The sequence below is a fragment of the Sinocyclocheilus anshuiensis genome, unplaced genomic scaffold (assembly GCF_001515605.1).
Source record: "Sinocyclocheilus anshuiensis isolate Anshui unplaced genomic scaffold, SAMN03320099.WGS_v1.1 scaffold227, whole genome shotgun sequence".
In the NCBI taxonomy this organism is placed as follows: Eukaryota; Metazoa; Chordata; class Actinopteri; order Cypriniformes; family Cyprinidae; genus Sinocyclocheilus; species Sinocyclocheilus anshuiensis.
In genome coordinates this window covers 1,053,278-1,068,594 of record NW_015549590.1, presented here as the reverse complement: position 1 = coordinate 1,068,594, position 15,317 = coordinate 1,053,278, and the positions used below count along the sequence as shown (strand labels likewise).

At 37.5% G+C, this 15,317-nt stretch overlaps 2 protein-coding genes and 1 long non-coding RNA gene across 5 annotated transcripts; 2 read left to right on the top strand and 1 right to left on the bottom strand.

Moving 5' to 3' along the window:
* Positions 1–172: 172 nt before the first annotated feature.
* LOC107658035 (transcription factor HES-7.1-B-like) lies at positions 173–1,143 on the bottom strand. The gene is made up of 3 exons (XM_016446420.1): positions 1,096–1,143; positions 779–874; positions 173–688 (listed from the first exon to the last, which is right to left on the bottom strand). The coding sequence occupies exons 1-3, from the start codon at positions 1,141–1,143 to the stop codon at positions 173–175; spliced, it is 660 nt and encodes a 219-aa protein (XP_016301906.1).
* A 2,281-nt stretch (positions 1,144–3,424) lies between these two features.
* On the top strand, positions 3,425–4,952 carry LOC107658023 (transcription factor HES-7-like). The gene is made up of 4 exons (XM_016446400.1): positions 3,425–3,519; positions 3,693–3,788; positions 3,900–3,990; positions 4,097–4,952. Exons 1-4 carry the CDS (start codon positions 3,493–3,495, stop codon positions 4,711–4,713), a joined length of 831 nt encoding a protein of 276 aa, XP_016301886.1. The 5' UTR covers positions 3,425–3,492; the 3' UTR covers positions 4,714–4,952.
* A 1,107-nt stretch (positions 4,953–6,059) lies between these two features.
* Positions 6,060–13,911, top strand: LOC107658022 (uncharacterized). 3 transcript variants are annotated; one of them, XR_001630739.1, is made up of 3 exons: positions 6,060–6,363; positions 9,549–9,797; positions 13,770–13,911. It is a non-coding gene; the product is annotated as an uncharacterized LOC107658022 (long non-coding RNA). The 3 variants fall into 3 exon arrangements; XR_001630738.1 differs by lacking the exon at positions 6,060–6,363 and adding an exon at positions 6,996–7,069; XR_001630740.1 differs by lacking the exon at positions 6,060–6,363 and adding an exon at positions 7,201–7,372.
* Positions 13,912–15,317: the final 1,406 nt, after the last annotated feature.

The window sequence follows — 15,317 nt, the reverse complement described above, 5'->3', positions numbered from 1 at the left end:
TGCCTTTTTATAACAAAATAAATCTTTGGCATCTACTGTACAAAATCCACATATTTACACAATTCACAGTCTATTGACCCAGTGCTGCTCCAACACTGCTGAATCATTAATCACTGTAGACCTGGCCTTTTCAGTCTTTAGAGAGCTTTGCAGGGACTTTGGACGTGATCTTCTACCAAGGCCTCCAGACAGCGTCACAGAGCATTACAGGTTGCTTAGGACTTGAAGTCATGGTGGTAGCAGACAGAACAGTTCTTTGTGCAAGCTTCGCACAGCCAGATGGTGTGCAGGAATTGCTCAGTTGGACACGAGTGAGATGCTGCTGTGCTGGCAGTGATGAGTCCTCATTGAGATGCACCCGAGTTTCTCTGCGGGATGGTGTGGACAGTAGCTGGGCTTGCATTGAGTGTGATTTGTAAAGGTTTCCAAATGCTTTGTCCACTCCCTGTCCAAACTCATGGCTCTTGCTAGCAATAAAATTGCTGAGTCGTATCAGACATGTCCTCATTCCATCACGGTAGCTCTGACATTTGCTAGGTGAACTCAGGTCCTCATCAGACTCCTCTGTGCGTGCTCTTTTTCCTCTGGTGATTTTAAAAGGGTCAGTCCCCAGTCCTTGTTCAGCTCTTAAGAAGTGCACAACACTTTCCAGGATTTCAGCCTTTTCGACTTTAGGGTTCTTGAGTTTCTATTAAAAAGAAGAAAAAAATGTGGACAGATAAAGACATCTTTTACGGGCTACATTAAGTTAGAGTCTTTATTTAGAAACTTAACTTACCTCATCGTGTGTATTCTCAAGTAATAGCATCCTCAGAGTTTCTAGGCTTTGATTAATGCGATCTCTCCTTCTTTTCTCCACGAGAGGTTTTGAGACCTGTAACATTAAAAATAGTGTAGTTGAAATATTATGGTAAAATATCATTCTTAAAAGCCTTATTAACATGATAAGTAACAAATATTCATATCACATTTTGTCACATTGCCACAAAATAACACAGAATAGCCCAATATGTAAGGCTTATAGGCTATGTGAATTATAATTATATTTCAGATGTCTGAAAATACATTGTGAAACAAATAAAGTTTGGTTTTTACCCGTCTCGAGTCTTTTTGTTCTGGTATGTCAGCAGCTTGTTTACTCATTTTGGCGATTAACGAAATCCCTCTGAAGTGAGATTATAAGCATCGTTTTGGAGTTCAGGTCATTTATGGTACGGTCAGTACACGCCCAATCTTCTCATTATGAATAATAAAAGTAGACGAACCAATCACAGGCGTCCGTGAGCTAGCCCCTCATTAATATTAACAAACAAGCTGGACGAAAGAGACAATGCCTGTAAATAATGTCACTTGTGAAGTAAGAGCCAATAATGACCCATTTAGCCCCCCACTGGGATGTTTAAATCGCTATTCAGTTAAGGTATTGCCAAAGATTATCAAAGAAGGTTTAAACCATTCACATGCGTTATAAGGCCTATTTAAAAGAACCACTGAAAGGCGATTAGGCATATTACCTGCTGTGAATTCAAATCGTTATGATTATCGATAGACAATAAAGTGCACTTAGCCATTTGGACAGTTATAACACTGCACAGTAGGCTATTTAACAATGCTATGTGAGAATATTTAATCCAGGATGAGGTGCTTTCATAGGCTAAATATTGACTTGCACAGTCCATCCATCTTGTAAATTCAATCTCACAATAAAAATGAAGTAGCCTAAGGTATTTTACTTCTTTCAACTGGTTTACTATCACTGCTTTTTCATTAGTGTGGGCTATCAGGTCGGATCACAGTCTTCCCCCTACACACTGAAGCGTCAGGACGTGTTTGACTTGGTTGAGTCACTGGCTTCAATTGAAAGTGGTCTTTTGATGTGTGTGGGGTCTTCTCGTGTGTTCGCAAATAATTTTCCTGCCTAACGGGTGAGGGCTACAGCCTACAGCTAATTTCATTTGGAAACGGCTTTTCATCAAAGAAAACAGACGTGGAAGCTTAAAAAAAAAACTTACAAAACTTATTAAAAACAAACAAACAAACATTGTACTCTCTTCCAATATTCAGATTCAAAAAGTTTCAAATCTCACCCGAAAAGTTTTGCTTTGCTTAATTCCTGAGGATCCACTTGATCATTCCAACATTTTACAAGTGTAAGCGTGGGACAATAATGGTTGGCCTAATCGCTCACACTTCTATCAAAACACTACCTTACAGCACACTTAACAGATTTGCTCTAAAAGCCTGGGCATCACAACTCTTCACACCCCCCTTTTCACCATAAAGCAGGATGCGCGTGTACTTTTCACTGACGGACACGAGCTAATCTCACTTGGCGCGCGACTCCAAAAATGCCAAACCGAACTCATGAACGTGCGTATAAATAGTACGCCAAATAAAAACGAAAACTCGTGGTATTGATACGCAAAAATGGACTTTGGCGTGTATATGCTACGCGATGGGTAGGTTTAGGGTTGTGGGGTAGATGCGTATCATATGTAGCCTACGCGAAAACTGTGTATCATATGCACGCCAACAAACTTCGTATCATATGCACGCCAAACACATGCGTATCATATGCACGCCAAAGTCCATTTTTGCGTATCAATACCACGAGTTTTTGTTTTTATTTGGCGTACTATTTATACGCATTTTCATGAGACCGGGCTCAAAATGCATCATATTTTCTCTATTTTTAAAGTAATATTCGTATAGAAATAAAACTGTTTCCATGGCCTCCACATTAAACGGAATTTATATGCCTACATTTTTTTTTTTATCATTATGATATAGGATATTTGTTTTCACTCATTATTGTCACAATAAATATGCAATTTATGTAGGCTAATTCAGAGCTTCAGCTCAGTGTTAAATCTGTAATTTAATTTAAAATGTTTTTAAAAAGTGCGATGCTTTTACCAAAGCACATTGTCACTTTGGCATCACTTTGATTTTACGATTCATCTTACTTTTCAATTTTAGTGTAGGCTACTGACCAAATTGTTATGCTACTTTTATTCACCAAAATGTCAGGACAGATGCCATTTGTGCCCATATGTGTTTTAGCAGTTCACCTCAAGCATTGTCCTCAGCTGTTTATTCAAAACCGTTTGCTGATATTTGCATAGGCCTATTACAGCATACAATCAAATGGCAAACTTTTTTCCCAAGAACCAGTTGCGCCATCAAATGTTTCTAAATATGCTTAAAAATAAAGCTTCAATCTATTTTTGATGACTGTTTTAATTATTATACATTTAAATATTATATATATATTTGTTTCTGTTTTGCTTGTCCTTAGATGTCATAAGTAACACGTCTGTTTATTGATTGTTTGGTTAATGCTGGGTGGAATGTTCACCGTGCCTACGTCACTGCCACCTCTCCGCCAATCAGATGCCACGCCAGAGGCTTAAAATTCCCGTTTGGCTCGGTTCCAGCAGTTTCCCACATCTAGGAATTTAAGCGTGAAGAGCGAACTGATCAACTCCCAACATGACGAAGACAGAAGGCGTCAAAAGAGTAAGTTCTTTAAAAGCAACTTTTTCTTTCCCCAAAAATTATTTCTCAAATACTTTATATTTAGCCTAATTTATGTTTATTTGATTCCACGCAATAGTTAAATCTTAAATGTTATGATAACATTGGAAACGTAAAACTTACTAACAGTTTTAATTTTTTACTTTTGTCCAAAGAAGTTAAAGCCTGTGATAGAGAAGAAGAGAAGAGACCGAATCAACCATAACCTAGATGCATTAAGAGATCTGCTTTTCAAGAGCACTGCAGACACGGTGAGTAGCCTACATTCCCTCGATTTATGATGCATTACTTCGCATTATTTCTGCACTACTTCCTTGACAAACCCCTAAAATACCTATCGACTTTCCTCTCTCCTTCCACAGCGTTTACAAAATCCAAAACTGGAAAAAGCAGAGATTTTAGACCTCGCAGTTCAGTACATCAAAAAGACCACAAGAAAAACTGAGACAAAGGGTTGGTTTTTACTGCTTTTACTTTTTACTTCATCCATCTGAATTTACTATTAAAAGCTATTATTTATTAGTAATAATTTGCCTAATTTATGTAATGTTTTCTGCAGTGACTTCTAATCAAATGGATTCTAAGGCCACTCAGAAGCAGTCTGTTTCTACGGGCCCCATCTACGCCAGTGACTTCTATGTACCAGACTTCTATGGGAGGTTTAAATCATCTGAGCAGAAGGAAGCTCTTCTGAAACTGGGGGTCAACAATAATAACCTAACTGGTGCTTCCAAAGCAGGAAATGAACCAGTGGCCCAGACGGGCTTCCCTCTATCACCATCAGGCCAGAACTACCAGCAGGATCTTCTCTTACACCCTGAATCATCTTTGGATGGCTCCAAACTTTTGCATCAGTCGACTTCTCCCCCCAGTTCATCATCATCATCATCATCATCACAATGTAGTTCCCCGCCATCATCTCCCACCTTTACCAGCTTATTCTCCTCTCCCAGTAACTGCCCTCCATATCTATTCATGCCTTGTCCTCTACCTGCTCCTTCTGATTCACTGTCACCTCTTTCAACACCACTTTCACTCCATAGGCCTGTCATTGTGCCTCAGCCTATTCTGCCCAACATGGCTAGAGATTTTACCCCACCGCAGTCTCCTGTACTGGCTATTAGACTGGAACCTTCTTCTCTTCCAACCCAGTCCATATGGAGACCATGGAGCTGAACTCTTACAATGGTGTGCTTTTCCATTTTACTTAGTCACTGCTCCAATGGAGAAATGACCTCCCAGAAGGACCTAATGGGACATATGGTGTGGCATGAGCATCGGGTTATCACTTGTGTTTGCCTCCAGTTACTATTACTTTTGTCATGTTTTCAATGACGTATACTTTTAACTTGACTATTTATTGTTTTGACCAATGTTTGTCTTCACTGGTATAGCCTACCTGTGATTCTAGCAGTGAAATAAAGTCTTTTTTTTTAATCAGTCCTTGTTGTGTTCATTTAAACACCAGACTGTCTAGACTGTTTTTAGAGATGCGTAAAATATATATTTATTAAATACTTTTAGAAAGTACATTCACACCAGTCATACAACACTATCAGAGTTTTTAAGCCAAATGGTTCAGAAGAAGCTCCTGCAGCCAAACCATTTGGATCTTAAATGAATACGCATTGTCAGTACTAAAAAAAGTTCCTATGATTATATTCCTTCATCTTAGAAAAAAAAAAATACATTAATGAATGTACACATAGCCTACATTAATCAAAAACAAAAACGTTTAGGCCTATACATTTTTGTGCTAGATTGTACTAGATTATAAGATTGTAACATTAAACTTTGACCTTAATTAAATAGCCTATACAAAATCTTACAAATAGGGATGCTTTAGGACATGCTTTACAATACAATTTTTCAGAGGTCTTTAGACTCTTCCAGCATCGGACCGAACAACTCTCAACTTGTCGATCCGGGGCAGCTGTGGGAATGTTAGGCTGATGATACACGCAAGGGCGTAGTTTTGGTTTGAACATTGGGGGGGTTGAAGTGTGAACTGTTTTAGTAGAGTCCTGGGTCATGCTCACTCATAAGGTTTATTTGTTTGTTTGCTTACATATTTATTTTTGTGAAATGGTCTTTTGTGCCATCATCTATGCAAAGTTGGTGCAATAAAGTAACATCATAGTGAACTTGTTTACATAGGATATATAGGCCTATATGTATTTTATATTATTTAGGCACTCAAGGCTATAGTTTGACAGAATGTTCTAATTCAACATGCCATGGAAAGTCAATCTAACTTAACATTTTCTTATATTGATATTGTTTGGTTCTTACTCCTTAACAGTTCATCAGGCTCTTAATGATTTAATCTATGCCATCTTTTGAATATCTGAAGGCCATGTACCATAGTTCTTGTTGTACTTGCTAGTACGCCCCTGGATACACGGGGCAACTTTTTGAGCAATGTTGCCGTCAACGGGCAACCAGGCGAGAAACACAGGGCCCACGACCGATCTAAATGATCCAGATAGAAATTTGTTACCCATTCTCAATGGGAAAGTGCCAACATTGCTCATAAAAAAATATCAGCCTTTTAGGGTAGCGTTCAAGCAGAACCCGTGTTTGCGATAGAAAACGCAAGAGACAGGGCAGTGAAATGAGAGGAAAAGCAAGGCCTAGAGTTGAGTTTTTTAGAAGGTGTATTTTAATGTGAGTACCGCTTGTGGCTTCTTTTTCCATTATAGTGCTATAAAATTGGGATTAGAATTTTAGAAATGCGCACAAGAGAGTGGACGGCGTGCAGCATGAGCTGTAGAGAAACATGCACTGGAGCGAGACACCATGAGGATCACCACATTGTTTAGAAAGGTAAAAGTTCCCATATTGGCTGAAAATGACATGAACCGACATACAGTACATTGATATATGATATATGTGGCCTTGCAACACCACAGTTGAGCGCGGTTATCTGACCTTGGCTGAAAATAAAAATAAAAGTGTCATTATTAGTGAAACAAATCTGTGCTTTTTTGCACACTTAGCCTACTGCCATTTTACGTACTCTACTGCCATCTCGTGGTGTCTATGAATGCAGAATAATGTTTTGCAAGCATATATAGCCTATTTTCAGTATGACCAAAATACAGCACTTTTATAAGTCAGCCAAAATGTTAAAATGGTTTCTGTGATTTACAACTAATGTTGATTTAAAAAATATATTTTTTATGTCATTAGACTACAAGTGCATTTTTGAATTTCGATTTAATTTAAAAACAACATATTTGTGCTCATGTCAATGTTTTACCAAACATATTCATTGTGTTAAATTTCCATAGCTTTTTTTTTTAAATAGTGTAGGCTACATGTTGAAACGTGACATGAAAGCCTAGTACTGACAAAAATATGCGGTGGTTTTACATTGGGAAAAGTGAACTATTTTCTCCAAAGATTTGCACTGATTTAGCCTATTGGTCAGTAGAGGGCAACATAAGATAGTCTTAACAGGTTCAGTCCGTAATTGAGCTCTGGCTTGTAGATACAGAGAGCCTGGTGTTGTTACCTGTGTTCCTGGGCGGTAAGCCGAGGATGCATGACTTCTCTCTCATAAATGTCAGAATTTTTCTCTCACTCCTGTAGTCTTGGATAAATCCGTAACATCTTCCCTATCTGCCATCCACATCTCTATTACAAAGCCTGAATATTTTCTGAGCAAGGCAGCAGGGGATTTGGCTGGAGAAAACAGAGTTTCTGACATGACAGAGCATGTTTTTGGATAATGGTTATTTTTCTCTCTCTCCTCCTTCTGCCGTCTTCACATTCAGAAGCTTCTCTCTGTACCAGTGCCATTACTTATGAGATGGCCATTGTTCATTGTGAGGTAAAAGAGCACATGATGCACATTTGCTGTCTTTCTGCAGGTTTTGATCATTGCAATGAGTGACAATCAAGGAGTGAAGCACAAATTAAAGAGGACTCTCTGCCTGGACGGAGGAATGCTGCCTCAGTAATCATAATTGAATGTGGCGGGGAAGAAATCACCTCGGAAAATGCAGGACAAAAGCCTGAAATCCCCGCACAAGCTTTCTCAGGTCACACTGATTAGAGCTGATCCTGTTACCTGTGTAGTCTTAGTCTTGTTAATAGTGAATGCAACTCATGCATTCCTGATCTGGTACAAAACGGGGAGGGAGAGACTTAAAGAAAACATTGACAAGGATCCAGCACAGAGATGTCACTGCTCCTGCCACGGTTTATTGGACTCTGAGTTAAATACATTTGTGTTGGCACATCTCAAAAGCAATTTGTCGAGGCAGGGCTGCTGTCAAACACTTTCATCACGCGTGCACACACTTGTACATGCCCCGTCCTTCAAAGCAAGGCGCTCTCACCGGCACGCACACACACAAATGTTGTGGTTTCATTGAAAATGGATCCCACTTTGTGCAAAATTTCTCTGTATAAGTCTTCGTGTTATGAATATCCATTGAGTGATGTCCCATGAATGTTATTGTAGTCAGAATCAAATGTTCTAACTTGGAAAAAGAGATTATTTCATTCTCAAACCTTACGTCACCTTACCATGCTGCATGTGCTCAATCTTAATGTTTAGCTGTAAGGTCAATGAGTCTTCATTAATGATTCCAGCTTCCTTGTAATGTTGACAGATCTGGTTAATGGGGGTCTTTTTCATTTCCTCATTCCATCGATTCAGAAATCCTTTTGTTAGATTATGTCAGAGCCACAGGGCATTATGCTTAAAACATGTTGTTAGAGAAGTGACTCGATAAAAAAACACAGTTATTCTGGGAGGATGTACTGTATGTTTATGTGTCTTTTAGCCATGATGATCCTTGCCCTCAGTCTATTTAAAACATTTACAGATGGATAGTTTGAGTAAAGGAGGTTTAAACACAGTAATATTGATATACTAATGGTTGCAAAAACATTAAAAAATTGTGGCGCTGTACAATGAAGACAAGAGCTGCCCTCCCAGCTAACATGGAACATTCACAGAATTTTAGCCAACGTTCTAGCAAGGTTCTCCTAAAGTTATGGACAAATGTTCTTCCAGAAACGATAATAGAACATTTGTTCAAAGTTATCTAGTCTTTAATAATGTTTTCAAAACTTTAGCACAAAAGTAAATTTTTCATGTTTTTTTTCTGAAACATTTTAGTTAGATGTTCGTCTAAGATTTTTAAAATGTTACTACTTGTTTCAGAATGTTTAGAGAACATTCAAAAGTAAAATTGTCATGTTTGATAAATGATAAAATGAAATGTGTAAACTGGACGTTTTTGAACATTCAGAGAACATTCAGAAATAATGTTGTCATAACTTTATGGAAACATTAGCAAAATATTTTTTGAACATATTTCTGTTTGCTGGGCTCTTATAGTAAGATAAACATTAAAATGTTGTAATTTGTCCAGTGATTTTTGGGTCAGTGACCATGATAAAGAAATGTTTTAAATTCCTTACACTTTGTGTACACATTTTTTTTTTTTTACAAATAGAACAAATTATAATTTTTTCATTAATTAAATAATTAACTATGCTGATGAATTCTGTAAATGTTAAAACGCTTTATATTTGTGTGGTGTTAGAACACATGGCATTTTATAAGCTGAAGGAACGTTACCAGATGAAATGTCATAAAAAGATTAATTATCTGATATTTTAAGAGAGGGGTCCTCACTATGATATCATTTTATGTTTGTTTGTGTTTTTTCCCTGCATGTTGATTGGACCACATGACTTTTAGTAAATAATAATAGGAGTTTTATTATTATTATTATTATTATATTTTTTATAGCATTGTATCTTCATTATGGGGTCATTGTGATATTATATTATTACAGTGTATCACCTGGATATTTTTTGTTTTGTTTTATGCAACCCCTGGTTGCAAGGACACCATTGAGATTTGCCTTGGTGTACCTGGAGGAAGACACTCTTCATGAGTCCATCCTGGTCCTCAAGAATTCAATCTTTCGCTACTCACAACTAAACACCATTTTCCCCTCTTTCATTTGTCTTTTTTCCCTTCACAGGAGCTTTTGAAGTGAATGGAGAAAGGAGCACTGACTGTAGCAAATTACCTGGGCTGAAACATTTTTGACATAAGTCCTAAGAGGCGGGTGAGCCACTTCTCCTGGAGGCCCCATCGGGAGCGTTTAATCTCGGGCCATGAGAGGCAGCATTGCTGACAGACTGACAGGACAGCTGGACACGCTTCCAGGCGGCAGTGACGGACACGCCAGTCTTCGGAGCAGGGCTACTGCCCATGCATCACCACAAAGGTAAGCACCTGAAAGGGTGTGGAGACCAAAACTACTGCAGCAGTGATCGCACCAGATATTGCTCTGTTTCAGCACCTTACAGTTTTAATAATGGTTTACGGTTTATATTTACGCCTTTTAGAAAGCTCTAGGTCACAACAGCCTCCTAAGAACTTATACTTCAGGGCCGAATCCATGCAACAGAGGCCTATTTAGCCATTGTTCATTATCATATGTCAGCCAGGAAGTCTTGCTGAATATTGTCCTTATCACAGATCCCAAATCCTTAATAGCTGTTCTGTGGGCAAAAACTGTTTTTATAAGCCACTGTAGTAGAGAACACCGCCCAGTTCTGTAACAGAGAGTAAATAGATGCGATATACTCCTCTATTCCCAGACAGTCAAAACAAAAACGTGGTAACAATAGCTTTGGAGACTAGCAATTGTGCTGCTGAGACACTATTTTACATTTTCTTTCTCCTGAATAATGTCTTTCATTGGGGAGCCATACAAACGCTCTATTAATCTGTTGAGTCAATTGTTGTATAATTTGCCTCTGAATGCATAAAAAAATAAACTCTTTCACAATGTTCTGCACAATTAGTCCTTCGTACTGTATAAATAGCTCTTTTGAAACCAACAATGTGTAATTGTGTTCACTTTGAGCGATGAGCTCACAAATATGGAGCTCTTTCCATGTTTATCGCTTCAAGCTGCATTGTTAAAGCATTTGGCATGAACAGAGGTTGCGGTCGACGTGGAGTTTGTCGTGCCCTGAGGTTGTGTGTTAACTGAGGAGTCTCTCTGGTGTCTGAAAGCAGTGCTCCCTGCCGGCTCCTCTGACCTAGAACCCCCTGCAGTGGGTGGGCCGTGACCCAGGTAGCCTAAAGCCATGCTGGGTAGCAACTTCTGCTCTAGAGTTCTTGTAATCCGTCAGGATGTACTTCAGCTCAAAAAGAAGGTTGCACTCTTCTACCGCCACTAACACCCCTTTTAAAAACCAGGAACAACTTAACAGTTCAAAGGTCAGCGCAGGAAAAAGCTGGCGGCAGTTAAAAATAGTGTGTGATTTGTATTTAGGCTAAAAATACTGAGAGAGATGGTTTTGATCAGGTCTGAAAAGCAATGAGAGGTATAAAAATGAAACGAATGAATTGAAAAATTAATTTTGCCCTGAGAAAATATGGGATTTTAATATGCTACAGTTTTTCGAATCATGCAAAAGTCTTTGAAATCATTGTGATCTTCAGTGTTCCAATGAAGCATTCTATCTGCATTACTATGTTATGACAGTTGTATCACCCTGACAGTTTTTAGTTCATGCACTCCAAAAACAAACATTAAAATAAATTTCAATCAGAAATTTAAAACAGGCCTGAAAAGCAATACAAATGTAAAGAGATAAATTAATCAAGAAATGGATTTAAAAAGAAAACATGGGATTTAAATATGCTACAGTTTTTCTAGTCATCATGCAAATATGTTTGACCTTGTACTCAGTGTTCCAACAGGAAATGTTCGAATTTCCAATTTGAAACCACTTTTGTTGCTGTTTAAAAAATTGAATCACATTATCACTACGCTTTGCGCAAACTTATGTTTGTCATTCACATGAAACGTGCAGTAGAAACTAGTATTTAAAAACATTTAGTTAACACCTGGCATCTCTGCTGCAGCAGTGCAATGTATACTTTGAGAAAACAACCTTTGGCCTGGATGAGGGGGTTTCCCAAAGCAGCGCTAGTGGATTCAGTCAGGAAAGTGCCATAGTTACATTTGGAAAGTACAGGCTGGCTTTGAGCCAAATACAAATGCCTTTTATTGTGTTGTAAGTGCATACAGCTCATCATAACCACATTACAGCTTAAAACGTTTGCTCAGAGATTCAGCTGCTATATGGAAAATGGCTGTAGAGGCATGTAGGTTATTATTATTTTTTATTTTATTAAAGGGATAGTCTACTAAAAATGAAAATACTGTGATCATTTACTCACCCTCATGTGACTACAAACCTGTATGAATTTCTTTAATTTGTGGAACACAAAAGAACATTTTGAAGAATGTAGGTAACCAAAGAGTTTTGATGACACTGAGATAATTCTCAATATGGAACATAAAAGAAGATAATTTGAGAAACATCTCAGTATTTTTTGTTCATACAATGAAAGTCATTGGTAACTAAAACAGCTTTGTTACCAACAGTCTTCAAAATACCTTCTTTTATGTTCCACAAAAGAAAATTTTAAAACGACAAGAGTCGGGTGAGTAAATGTTGACAGAATGTACATTTTTTTTTTGGGTGAACTATCCCTTTAATGTTTTTATTTAAATTTTTTATTTTTTTTAAATGAAATAATACTCTAAATAAGAAACTAAATCTGTCAGCAGGTGGCGGTAAATGCCTTTATGATTCGTTCAAACGGCTGATTCGTTCAGGAATGAAGTAAACGGCTCTCTTTATGAATGGCCCTTTGTTTGAATCATTGGTTCACACGATTCGTTCAAAACGCAGATTCATTCAGAAACTAACACCGCTGTGTTGCTCGGAGATGCACAACAATTTTTCATAACTAATTTTATAAGTATACATTTTAAGATAGAAAAAAGTTGGGAAACGGTATGATAATAATGATAATAATAACAACAACAATAATAATAATAGTATAAAACTTTTTTTTTTTAACTTCTGATCTTAAAAATACGGCCAATAAAAAGGTGTATTAAAGATATGTTTAAAAAATAATATATATATATTTTTTCTTTTTACAAATTGTAAACATTTTTATTTCTGACAATTATTAATATACAGAGTAATGAGTTATTTATTTCAATCTCAGACATTGTCATGACTTCAGAATGCAAAGTGATTTTTTTTTCTCCTTGCACTCCATTGGAAGAGATCTTTTCATATGAACTTGAAACAGCACCTCCAGGCAGATCCACATTAAAACTGACAGGAAAGCACCTTCCAGAAGGGGCTTTTAAACGCACCGGGGGGGCTTTGTGATCCATCTCAACCCCGGTTACCTTCATCTTGCCCTCTGTGTTTACGATACACATCTTCTAACAGCCCGCCGAGATCAATGGTCAATTCAGGATGATTGTGCTTCGAAGAAAGCTTTGCAGACACGGATACTTGTCCGTGAGCATGAGAGCCACAAAGATCTCAAAGCCTGTTTAACAATATAAAATCATCCTCCAGGTGGTCCAGACGGAACAAACTCATGCTAGTCAAGAGACTGAAGGTGCGGCTGGGTCTTAAGAGTGTGAATGGAGCTTCACTCCTCTTTTGAAATGGCTCATGCCCCCTGTTTTTGCGGTCCTGTCTCCTTTGATGTTTGAGGTTGAGATGTTACACCAAAGAAAAGCTTTGTGGGAAGTTTTCCATGTGCTGGTATGTCAGCTGAAATAATGGCTGTTTTGACATGACTGGTGCAGAAACTTTAATCTTGGCATCATTCATCTGTCATTCACTGAAATGATAAAAATGATGAAATTGCATTTAATGTCAAAGCACAAAAAAAACACACGCCGGACGCTCGGTTGTTCTGACTGCGGCCCGCATTTCTGTGACATTATATGTGCTGATGAAACATAGGCCTTTATTGTCTTATCTTGAAACCAACACCACAATGTAACCACCACCAGTGACGTAAGAGTAGCGTGCAAGTGTGTGTGTCTCCGAGGATCTGCGGCAAGACTTTGTTCTTCTTTATGTTAAAACACCAAGATATCTCTTTAGGATAAAGGCAAGCATCATCATGTGGCATTCAGGCTAGATGTGTGGACCACCAGGCGGAGGTCTTCACATACAGGAATAAAGGTAGTGTGATATGAGCCGAACTCCTTATGCTGAGAGTGATTACGCTCTGATTTGCGGTATAGGGACTGGTGGTGCTTTGTCTAGCTCATCTAGATTTTAGATTGAATGCAATGATAAGTGTCATGAAAGGAGCTTGTCATCAGTTTTTTTGTTTTATTTTTTCCCCACAGCACCATGATGATGGCAGCAGGGGGCAGCTGAAAGGGCTCGGAGTTGGCAGAGATGCAGCATGGGTTGACAGGCAGGCACTCGCTGGTGACAGAGCACCGGAGCTTCTGTCTCTTTGAAGTTTCTTCTCTGTAAGCATTTCTATTCCCAACTCATGTCTTTAAGAAGAATAAAAAAAAAACAAATTAATAATTTTATTCCGCAAGGACGCATTAAGATGGGCACATTCTGTTTCATATAAATGCTGTTCTCTGAACTTACTGTTCATCAAAGAATCCTACAAAAATAATAAGCAGCACAAATGTTTTTAACACTGATAATAATATGAAATGTTTCTTGAGCAGCAAATCAGCTTATTAGAATGATTTTTGAAGGATCATGTGACATTGAAGACTGGAGTAATGATGCTGAAAATTCAGCCTCGCATCAGAGGAATAAATTAAATTTTTTTAAATATATGAAAATAGAAAACAGTTATTTTAAATTGTAATAACATTTCACAATGTTGCTGTTTTACTGTAGTTTTCTTATATTCTTCTAGTTTAAATCTTACACATTTCATTAGTTTAATACGTTAGTGTAATACAAACTTTTAAATTGCAAATTATATTATTAGCAAAACAATTTAAGTGAAAGGTTGAATTGAAAATTTGACATGAATTTCAGATTGCCTTAGTGTGTTTGTTTTTGGGGGGGTGGGTTGTTTTTGCTTTAATGAGAAAAAATGGCAAGGGTCTCATACAAAGACTCACATGATCAGTGTCACAGATTAGTTTATTTAATTTGGAAATAGTGCAAAATATTTAATATTTATTTTATGTTTTACCTCACATTGTTTCTTTGTTGTAAGAGCAGTGTTGTAGTCAAGACCGGCTCATTCAAGTCCAAGCCATAACCAAGACCAGAAGAGATTCGAGTCCAATTCAAGACTGAGAACACTTTCTCCCAAATCCATGACAAATCCAAGATCATAAAAATATGGTCTTGAAATCTGGCTTATATTATTATAGTCTTGATCTTTGAGTCAGAGTCCAGGACCATATTTTCCTGGTCTTGGTCTTGTCATGGACTTGGGAGCATGTGGATTCGGTCTTGACTCTGCACTGTAAAAAATTATTGTGATTTTAACAGTAAAAAAAAATACGGTTTTTGGAAGTGAAAAAGAAAAAGTCATTGTATAATTTACAGTGAAAAACCTTAAATTGACACTCCCAGAATTCCCTGCATGACACTTCATATTTGATGTTTTTTTATTGTTGAAATAACTGTTTCTTATTAGATTTTTCTTATCAGTTGTGTACATTAGGGTTTTATCTTACATTTAATGTTATTAAATTAATGTTATTGCATTTTTTCAGTATCATGTGTGTCACCATGATGGGGTTTAGTGTTTGTGTGAATGACACTGTGTACCTTCTATATATAAGTATTGCACTCTTCAGCTCGTAGAAAAGCTGTTAGTGATGAGCTTTGGTTCATCATGTGACTTTCTCATCACCACCAGTTTTTGGTGGTTATCAGTGCATTACAATGGTTCAAAACAGATATTA